This window comes from Rhipicephalus microplus, chromosome 9, assembly GCF_043290135.1.
Source record: "Rhipicephalus microplus isolate Deutch F79 chromosome 9, USDA_Rmic, whole genome shotgun sequence".
Lineage (NCBI taxonomy): Eukaryota > Metazoa > Arthropoda > Arachnida > Ixodida > Ixodidae > Rhipicephalus > Rhipicephalus microplus.
In genome coordinates, this window is record NC_134708.1 from 7868200 (window position 1) to 7879469 (window position 11270).

The 11270-nt window shown below is 45.4% G+C and overlaps 1 protein-coding gene across 1 annotated transcript in view; it reads right to left on the bottom strand.

Annotated features, from left to right (window-relative positions):
* Window positions 1-8404, bottom strand: part of LOC119163409 (ectonucleotide pyrophosphatase/phosphodiesterase family member 3) — a 35123-nt gene extending 26719 nt beyond the window's left edge. The window contains exons 1-4 of the mRNA XM_075873048.1: window positions 8255-8404; window positions 5104-5136; window positions 4418-4511; window positions 2887-2953 (exon numbers count right to left, since the gene is read on the bottom strand). Of these exons, the coding sequence (XP_075729163.1) occupies window positions 2887-2953; window positions 4418-4511; window positions 5104-5136; window positions 8255-8284 (224 nt within the window). The 5' untranslated portion in view covers window positions 8285-8404. The remainder of the gene's footprint in view (window positions 1-2886; window positions 2954-4417; window positions 4512-5103; window positions 5137-8254) is intronic.
* Window positions 8405-11270: the final 2866 nt, after the last annotated feature.

An 11270-nucleotide genomic window follows, 5' to 3' on the forward strand; every position in this document is an offset into this window, starting at 1 on the left:
TAAAATTGGGTAAATATATGGGTGAAACACTTTAGGCAATAGCGCAATTTACGGCTCACCTAACCCATAACGTAATAGCGAAATTTACGGCTACTAGTACATTCTCACCTAACCCATAACTTACCCTATAACCTGCAGGAGAATATACTGACTTCAATAGCAATAAGTGGGGACATCAGAAAAAATGGTGGGACAGGTATCTCCAAGTGTGTGAGGTTCCCATAATAGAAGCGAGTTCCTTTGCCGCAACACGCGACTGCATTCGCCGTGCCTTTTATCCGACTGTGGTCTCAGTGACACAACATGTCGCCTCTTCGGCAAAAGCCGAGGAATGATAAGCACAGAGTCGGGTGGAAGTTCACGAGCCTTGACTGAAACAGTGTCTTGCGTGACCGTTCCTCGCACATCGGGTAATCGCCGCATTACCGTACGCAGCCTTCTTTACTTACCCGCCTTGTTTAATGTTGGCCTCGTCGTATCGCATACGGTATAGCGTGGCTATAGAAGAGTTCGCGAAGTATAGCAAGAATAGAAAAAGCTACGCGCTGCTCTGACGACTTAATAACGCGAGTCACGCGAGCCGTCATTAAGCCTACTTGGTATAGCAACCGCTTTCCACCGAGGCGGCTTCGTATGAATACCACCAGAGAGGAAGGCTCGGTGTATATATACGCAGGATTTGTTTTTTCTTAATACGACAGTCTAACCGCGATGCCTCTTACACACGCACCCACAAGTCGGCGGCCCGGGTTAACGGGTCAACTATACTTTAATATCAGAATATCCCCTTTCTCACGCTATGTTCTTCCGCGCGTGCGCGTGCGTCATGTCAGAGTTCAATGAACGTAAGGCCAACGAGCGACAACAACGCGGCACAAAACGTGCTTCTTCTGTCAAAACGAAGAAGCAGAGGTGGTGGTCGTGTTTGTATATTATATAAGTGTCGCCACACCTAAAGTGATATTTGTCGGGGTTTAACGTCCCAACAATACGATATTATTATGAGAGACGCCGCAGTCGAGGGCTCCTGGGATACGTGGGTAACGTGCGCCTCAGACAGAATTGATAGGCAAATGGCGAACTGACATTGATGTTTGGTTCATAAAACACACGAACAAGTTCACTTGCTGCCGCAAAAGTGTACTTTATAATGTTCCTTTTGGCTGCGGTCACTTCTGCATAGGACAGAGACTAACGGAGCACAAGAGGTTGCTAACTGGAAGCTCGTCGTCTAATACATCTCTAAATTGTCGGGAGTTGAAATTGAGGCCATAATTTGATAAATGCTCAGTATTATGGTGACACAGAGCTGAGCTAGTTGGTAGCAGAGTAATCCAATCGTAAGACTTGCCATAGGCTCCATGTATAAAAATTCGTACAAACCATTGGCTGAGATGGCGGGAGTGTGCAGACTGTCGCGTTACCTAATAATCAAAAAATAACTAACAAACGCAATGTTTTGCGTTTCGCGTTGCCGCTCCCGGAAGGCGCGACATTCTGCTAAACCCGCAGGATCGGCAAATTGCGTGTCCGGGTTTCGGAACGCAGTTTCGCCACTGCTTTTACCAACTCTGCTTGGTAAGTATTCATTCCAAAAAGGCGCTGCGCGTTCCCACGCTGCAGAAACTATAGGCGGATTTTCTTTTTTCTTCTAGCCACAACCACCGCCACCATTCTGAAAGAGACGGGACCTGCAAACACGGGCACAAGGAAGAGATCGGGACATCACAAACGGCGACTGCCAACTGAAAATGCACACAGTCAAAAAAGCACGAAAATAGGTGAACCAATCAATCCGGCGCGCGTGGAGGTTTACGTGATAGACGACTGTCCAGGCATTTTGGGCGTTTTCAGTGTCAAAATTGACTTCTTTTTTGAGTCCGTTTTAGCCGCCCTTAATATGCAGTACCATAACCGGACTGTATCACGTGCCATGGTTGACGCATATCAACAGTAATGGAGGCGCACGCGTGAGTCGGGCATCAATCAGCTTACATAAAGAAGAAATGAAATGTCTCAACAGCGTAGAATGTCTCGTAATGTCACGTAATGTAATGTAAGGTAATGTAATGTAAATGTCTCGCGTAGATCCCCATGTGGACTTGATTGACTGGCGGAGCTAATGTTCTTGCTCATATTTGCTTTTGTACCTGCTTTCTTTTCGGCCGATGTACGCCCTTTCAGATTACAGTAGGCGCTTGTGTTGTCTTCTAATTTTATCCTGTGTCTCTGTTTACAAGCTTTACGTTTTATGACGAGTTCTTAGTAGCTGAACTTGCCGTAGTTCTAAGAATCGGAATAACAGCTTAAGGTTTAAAAGAAGGCTCTTCGCTTTAAAACAGGATGGTCAAATGAGCACTGGCACGAAATTTCAACATTTTCGGATTGTTGCTCTAAAGAACACTAGTGTCGTCCACCGCGGTGGATCAGTGGCTCGGCTACTCTCCCGAAGGTTCCAGGTTCGATGCCGGCCACGCGGCGGTTGCATTTCGATTGAGCCAATCGAAATGGTAGAAGCCCGTGCACTGTGCGATGTGAGTGCACGTTAAAAGACACCAGATGATCGAAATTTACGGAGCCCTCCAGTACGGCGTCTCTCGCAATCGTCAATCATCAATGACGTGTCTTCACACTGTGGTGTTACAGGGAGACAGCGATTCGCGACGTGGCCAAACTGTCATTTGCTCGTGGTGCACGTAAACAACAACAAGAGAACTGTCGTCCAGTGACAGTCTGCGATTCAGACTGCACTCACGATGCACAGTTCGCAAGCTCAGTGTGGATAATGTCCACTGCAGTGACCCTGGCTTGTTCCGTGCAGTGGAGAGAACACCAGGATTTCTGCACTTAGTTCACGTTAGTTTCCCTGGCCACAGAAGCACTTACCCTTCGGGACAGACATCGTCTTCGGTGATGCAGGGAAGCCGCTGCCATTCCGAGTCAAACAGTTCCTCTGGCAAAAGACACAGACGACAATGTGGGACGTCAGAAAAAAAACGAGAACAAACAAAAACGAAATATTGGGTGTTCACGAATAGCTTTCAAGGCATTTATTATTAGAAAGGGTCTGCAAAAAGGGAATGTTAGAACCGAATCGAATGCTTGCGCACACGGAGTAGTAAGGCAATCATTTTTTGAATAGCTCTAGAGGTCCATGGTATTATCGTTTTAGAACATCTTTAAAATTTTTTTATTACAATCGTTTGCTCGAAACAACTAGCTTTTCGCTCGTTTCATTATTGCGGAAATTTCGAGCGATGCGCATCACCAGGAAAATTTAACCGTAGCGTATTGTCCGTGATGTGCGAAACAGATATATGAGGATGACTTTTTTTTTGGGGGGGGGGGGGGGGGATTGGAGACAGATAAAAAGGGTAGTGTTAATGGTATAAAAGAAACAAGTACCTAAAAGATCCTCTGTCAATCAAACCGAGAAAAGACACCGCCATTGTGATAACAGCATGATTCATGCCATTGAATCTTTTTCAATTATATGCAAATTATATCAAGCCTCAGTACTTTCGCAGCAAGACCTGATTGAAGACGGGATCAGCATAACACAAGATTGGAATGCGAGCGCCTCAATACTCACCAACAATAATTTCACGAAACGGTTCATCAATTACCAAATAAAACCAATACCATGGCATCTTCTATATGTAAGTTGCATGTGGCGTATAATAAATATGCAATTAGGACGTACTTTAGACATGTATCAAGTGCATTTCTCGGTTGCGTGTGCGTGCAGGATTCAACATGGTCGTGAAATAACGCTAATAAATGATAAATAAAAAAACGGCAGGAAAAGGAAGATGGAAATTTGCGATGAAAAGAAAATCCGCAAACAGGGCATTTGCGCTCGAGCTGACGTTTCTACAAGTGAACTTGTCTTCTTCGAGGCTAGTTCTAGAAGAGTTGTGTACGGATTTTTTTCGTCGCAAATAAGTTATGCACGTCAAAGGTGGCTTTCCCGCAATAAGGCTGCACTTGCAAAGGAGCACGCTTTTCAGGTATTTCATGTACCATCGCCTTAGCGGGTAACGGACAGGCATACGTGTTCAAACCTGATAGCACCTTTCTCCACATTCTTTCTTTCCATTCTTGAATCCCTCCTTTATCCCAGTGCAGGGTAGCAAACCTGTCGCGCATCTGGTTGCCATCCCTGCTTTTCGATTTTTTTTTCATCTGCCTTCACTTCTGGGCGTTAACTTCGCGAATATATAATCAGTGATGACACGACGGTGGCGTAGTCTTAACCAGTGAAAACTTGATGCGTTCCATGGCACTCTCCACCGAGTGCAATGTTTTTTTGAGTCGCGTGAAATTCAATTACATGGCACTACTGCTTTTCCTTTCAGGTCTATTACAAGCTAGCTATGGGTCACAGCAATGAATGCATACTTTAGTCGAAACGTACCGGAAATATTTCCCTGCTGGTCCCTCGTCCTCTTGCCCGTTTGCAAACCGTGGAAGTAGCCGCCCAGGAAGGAGGACACCAGCAATGCCACCGCCTGCTCAGAGAACAACGACCGCAGGTGAGCTGTTCCTATAGGTAGTTATTTCTGAGGCAATATTCCTTTCAGCAGCGCTGGCTACGTTTGTATGCGCAACCTGTCCATGCCAACTTGTGATGAAAACAGAACAATACATATACCTCATTACATTAATTGAACATTTTGCATGTTGAATCTGCTTTGACTAAACCTCAGTGCGTTGCGTATATCTGAAGCGGGCCACTCTGGTGAAAGCACCACGTTGTACGACGGGTAGCTCGATGTGCCGCATTCTAGAACCAACGCCAAAAGTATTTTGCTTTTCTCGAAATAAATGCAGACCAAAAGCTATTTGTGCAATCATTCGGAGCCTATGATTTCATTCTTTTTATGTCAAAATGACTGACTGCAGATAGTTGAGGTACTGAATTAGTGCTAATCACAATGAATTGCTAAAACTCGAATGGAAACGCATTACCTAATTTTCTCTCTTGGGATGTAATACTGGGTGTCTTGGCGTTATGTTAGCGGAAGTTTACACACTCACAAACAGTGCATCATGATTCGCGCCTGATTGTGCATAAACAAGGCATGTCGTCACACGACTCACCAGGAGGCAGACCGCTAGGATGCGCTTCCAGCTCTGAAAGAAAAAAAAAGAGTGTCACATAGGTTGACGAGATATTTGTTTTATGTCTAACACTGCCCTTGTCGGAAAGCGTTCTTATTTTCTACTTTAGCGTATTATTCTTCCTTTGCCCGAGCTATAAACCTGAAGCTTTCTGATTAGCTGCACGCCTTTCTCATCGTTCATGGATAACTTGTATTTAATGGTGTCCAACTATACAAACGAGTTCCCACAGGGCCACGACAAATGCATCGTTTTTTGTACAACTTTCCTGTATTCCTTCGTCGTGAGCTTGCTCTAACTCTACAGTGTACACCAGTACATCACGTGCACTTTCAATGGGGCTAAATAAACCTTCTGTTCGTTCACGAAACACGTGATTTGCTTATTGAGATTACATTTAGAATTGCATGCTCAGATAGTCAAGTGACAATCGCCACCAGCAGAGGCACGACTACTGCCTTCTCTATGACATAAGGTGTATACATAAAAAAGGGGTCTCAAATTTGCCTCAACTAGTGGGCCGAAATTTACTCCTGCAAGGGCCACGCCACAACAGTGAAGAAGCAGTGAGATGGGGGTAGTTCGTAAATGTTTCAACTAACGTTGCCTTGAGAGGCCCTTCACATTTGTCATATATTGGTCATTTTCGAAGATTTGGCGCCAGTATCCAAACATATCGATACCGATCTCTATCCAATGTGGACGCAGACTGACTTTTGTTCCACGGTTATGTATCAACACATGGCAACCACAGTAGGTACCTCACGAAAAGTATGCTTAAGACTAGTCGTGCATGGTTTGTTCAGAAGCAATGGTATTGGGGGAAAAAAATCGGATGAAAAGAGTGATGAGCGAGCTGCAAGCGAAGGGTCGGTGGGCAGCGTGTTTGAGACTCATCGCGTAGAGAAAAGGTAGAGGAAATAAAGATGAGACACCATGCGCTCATCGGGCACAGGTATGTCATTCTTATTAGTGAAATAAAAAATTAGGCCACCGCAATAATGCGGGCTAATCATTTTAAGCAAAATTACACCTTTCTTTTATTGACATATTAATTAACGCACAAGTTGTCGCCATTTTCTGGTGACGGCCATCTTTCTTTTTTTGTTAAGTTAGCAGGTTTTTGCAGGTTTTTGTTAGGTTAGGTTTTGTTAGTTTACAAAGTGCGCCCGATTCCGCATCACATGAGCACGATGGACAACCACAAGGCTCATGTAGTGCATCCAACGTTACTAGGATATTATAATAACGTTAGTCTATCGTAAATGTCAGTTACTTAAGAAAAAAGAAAAAGCGTCGAAGTGTTTTCATTGTTATGTGGCTGACTTGTGATGGTACAGGCGTGAGCGGCTTATACTGTTCAAGGGCTGACTCGTGCCATCGATATGCGCACTGCATTCAAGTCACGCCTTGTAACCTTTTTTGTGTGTGTTGGACAGTTGCTAAAATTGTACGCATGATGCATATGATGGAGTTAACTATGCACAATATTTACACGATTGTACGTCGACCTATTTTAGCTAAATCTGAAATACAAATTTGGGGGCGGGGGGTTCAAGTTACATTCGAAACAAATTAGTCCCACTATTTACGGCAAGACAAACGAGGAATTAGGGACGGTGTGGTATGGTTACGATGTTACGTTCGCGTTCTGGCTCTACCTGCAACATATACCATATTTTTTCGCCTACTACCCACAGTCTCAGCAACGATTCATGAAAAATTTACCAAGCATGTTGCTTGTACGTAAGCTATAGCTTTTCTGAACCCGCAAAGCACTGCCAAGAAGTCATTTTTGCACAGCGATAATGGTGTTTCTTTTTTTCTTCTTCATCTTCTTGACTTTACAAACCTACATTGTGAGGTTAGGTAGCGATAAATTTCTGCTGAAAACACTCCAGCACTATACTTTTACGAGGACAGGACAGAGAAATGCGGGATAAGACGGGCGATAGCTCCAACTGTGAAGTCGGGAAACGTGTAGTCAGTCCACCGACCACGTAAACAAGGGCCCTTAATTAAATGCACTCATTTTTTTTTTCGTATGTGCCTTCCGGGGAGAAGGGGGATCGTTCTACATTCGAGTCGACTTACAATCATGTGAACTAACGCGAGTGCCACAGATGAAGCTGTCGTGTCTCCTAAACGATCAGATACCGGCGACTGACCACCGTGACCGTCGCTATCGTTGCTTTGAGCGCTACTTGTATTGCTTGCTTGTGTTTGTTTTGTCTGTACGCATAATATAACTGAGTATCTACCACTTCTACTGCTAGTTGCTTTATCGTCGCAATCGCGTGACAATACTTCGGCATGTGAGAAATCATTTGATAGTGCCAATTTTGATAATAATATCTGGGGTATTGCGTTTCAAAACCACGATATGATTATAAGGGACGACGCAAAGCGCCTGAAATTTCGACCACGTGGGCTTTTTTTTTAGCACTCACTTAAATCTAAATATACGCGGGCCTCTGGTATTTCGCCTTACCCTAAGCTCGGCCTTCGCGGCTGGGATTCGATCCCGTCATGTCAGCAGTGGAGCACCATACCAGAGATTGTCTGGGACCGAGCCTGTCGTTATGCTTTAATGAGCGAAGACACAAAACTAAGCCCTGGTCCCGTCTGTTCCTTCCGTGTCTCGGTTTCTTGCGCTGTTTTGCAGGTGCGAAACCACTGAGCCACCACATGCAGTGGGTCGGCCTCAATGCAGTAAATTGATACCGGTGTCACCCGGTCGACATTGATCGTGATAGGTTCCGATTCAAATCGAATTTGTTTATCCTGATTCATGCTTTTATTACGCAAATTCAGTGGCGTAACCAAGGGCGCCACACTGCCCCCCCCCCCCAATCCAGAAATATTTTAGCCATAACAAGCAGAGCGAAAAATTACAATTTTAAGGCCCCCTCGCCTCGAAGTTGAAAAATTGCCCCCCCCCCCCCCCGTTTTCGGAAACATTTCTGGCTACGCCTCTGTGCAAATGCCTCCATTCCTTCAAAGGGAAGCCAATTGCTGTTGCGAAACTTGATCCCTGTCGGTATTAATCGCGATCGGCAGTACACCATGTGTCACCGGTATAGACTCCTGTTTGAGCAATGACGTAACAAGTGTCAAAGATGTAACTCACCCACATCGGCGGCCGCTGGTCCTCCTCCATGTCGAAGCGGAACTCGCCCGTCGCGAATCCCGCACAGCTCGGCCGGATGTAGCCGCCGCGCTCGTCGATGCTCACAGAAGGGCCCGTCTCGCTTCTTCCCACTGCGCGAGAATTGCGACCCGCTTGCGTCACTCGCCCTTAATCATTAGCGCGTCGTCGTTTCAACATAAGCGTGGCAGTTCAGTAGCTGTGCTGTCATAAGCACGATGCTTCTCTGCAAGTTCCCATCATTCCCTGTCCCCACGACTGACTCTCGTCGAGTGTGCATTCATGTTTAGATGCTCGCTCAGTGGGCACCAAATGTAAGCGTAGAAACGTTTTATGCTCTTAGGTGAACCTTTGAGATAAGTTTACCGACTTGTCTTTATTTCTTCTTTTTTTAATGGGAAGTCTTAGGTGCCTTGTAGGAAATCAATATTGACCATTGGCGTCCCACGTCAGCGCCATCAACACGAGTGATACGAAAAATCATCGCGCGAAGACGTCATCATATCGTCACTGGAGCGTGACGTGGACGGAGGGAGCAGACTGTATGATTTGTTTTTCCTACGTCACAATAACTAATGTATAGTCCAAGACGAAACTGTTTCGCAGTTGTTATTATGTACCCATATTATAACTTTTTTAGCACACACAAAACGCAGAACAAGAAAGGGACATGTAGACGAGCGCCAATAAGTATGTCTCTTTCTTGTTCTGCATATTGTGCGTGGAATTAGGCCGAACTTGTGACTGGTAAGCGGAAAGTCAGATTGCAGCGATACACACTGGCGCCGATAGCGGCGGTCAAAGCGTTGGCCGTCGATCAACTCGTCATCGTTGGAACGCGCTGTTCAATATACATCACGCATCGAATTTCTTATCACTGGTCAAGCTCTGCGATAAACTCGAGCGACTTGCGCGCAATCTTAACAAAACGGTCTAATACAATCTTGGAGGTTCTCGAACACTGAAAGCGCAGTTTGCGTTGAGCATTGCTGACAGTCTTTGTGGGCGTGAACCAAATACAGCAAGGGTGAACCGGACGTGCGTGGCAATGCGACGTCAGATATCGTCAAAAGTTGCCATAATTATTATGTCACTACGGCGTTGGCACCACGTTGCGTCGCGTGATGTAGTCATCACATGACGTTGTCACTTAGTCAAAGGGGGCCAATCACGGAAGTAGTTTGATTGATATGTGGGGTTTAACGTCCCAAAACCACCATATGATTATGAGAGACGCTGTAGTGGAGGGCTCCGGAAATTTAGACCACCTAGGGTTCTTTAACGTGCACCCAAATCTGAGCACACGGGCCTCCTTCATTTCCGCCTCCATCGGAAATGACGGAAGTAGTGCAAAGCCACATGTGGTGCAGAAAGCTTGCAATGCCCCCCATTCTGGAAGCGGAGGAAGAAGTGAATAAATAAGTGCGGCTTCGAAACTGTCTCCCACTTCGGAGGTCACCAAAGTGAGACACAGTTAAGACGCTGCGCATATTTTTGCTTCGAAACCACTCCGTGCAAAATCCCGTTAGATGCAGAAAGCTTTCGGATGCGGACGCGGTGAGGATAAATCAAGGTGGTTCTATACTATGTCTTCCGGAGTGGAGGTGCGCCCCGATAAGTGACGCCGGTCGCCGCCATATTGGAAAAAGGAAAGACTCGAAAGCAGACGACTAAGTGCGCTCCGCCCTCGCAGTGGCCTTCAGAGACTGTTACGTGCTTTTGTAAAGCACTTAAAGATTTTACACGGCCATGGGGACTTCGTGCGTCGCTTATGGGTGCACAGATCGCATCAAGAAGACGCCCGGGATCACTCTTCACGTGTAAGTATTCTCGCTTCGTTCGCTGACGATCGCCTGTTTTTTCGCGTATTCTGTTAAACTAGAAACAACATCAAAGGTGCGCATGCGTGTAATGCACGCGTATAGCTGTATGAAAGGTAACTTGAAGCTTTAAATGCTCGCTGACACGACGTTGTCCATGAGTTTTAAGTTTATGGACGAAGCAATTGCGGTTTATGGCTGCACGTATGGAACATTGGAATGAGTAGGAATTCTGAATGTCCTTTTATTTCCTAGTTTTCTGGTGTTGTCTTACAAAACAAGACTGATGGCGTGCATGCATATATTTTTTCTTGGCGAGTGAAAATTGAATTTAATGCATGTTTATCGAGGAATTCGCCAACGTAGAGATTAATCCCATGCCGTGATTATCCGTGTTGCAGGTTTCCGAAAGACAGTGCGCTGCGTTCTGCCTGGGAACGTGCTGTTCGAAGAAATTGTTGGGGGGCTACGGACGGTGACCACCTCTGTTCTATTCACATCCAATAATGCTGCTTCGACATAACGGGGCAGACAACCAGACCGCGGCCTGGCAGTGCACCTTAAATTTTTCCTGCTTTCCGAGCGCAACTGCAAAAACCTGTTAGTTTCTACCTTTTTGACGTAGCTTCAATACAACGTAATCACAAATATAAGCAATTGCGTCTAAAACAAGATGAGACACCTTTGAAATCTGTTCTATCTTGCCGACGAAACCGAAGCCAAAAGGCCGATAGACGAAGTTGCCGAAATGAGGGAGTGGCGTTATATCAAACATCGAGCTACTTCGTTTCTAGGCTCTGAAGGCTGCGCTTGCCATGACAACAAACGTCGCCAACGGATGTTGATAACTATTATGCTTAACTAACGCCACTGCAATCGTTCTTATAAACGGTTCATTTGGGGTATGTCTCCTGTAGTTATTCGGTTGAACGCGACATCAGTGCTTCGGTTTTGGTTCCGCCTGTAAACTGGTTATAATTCGATAACTCTAGAAAAATTACTGGTGACTCCCAGTTTACTTAATTATCTCTTTTTTTCTAACTTCAGCTTTAATTATTTTAACTTCCCTATATGTATTCTCTGGTAATCTGCCTACACACACACAACCACATGTATGAAACAGGCGAGCAAATGTCGCGTTCCCCTTGATCTTGAGTATCTGCAGGCGCATTTCTTAA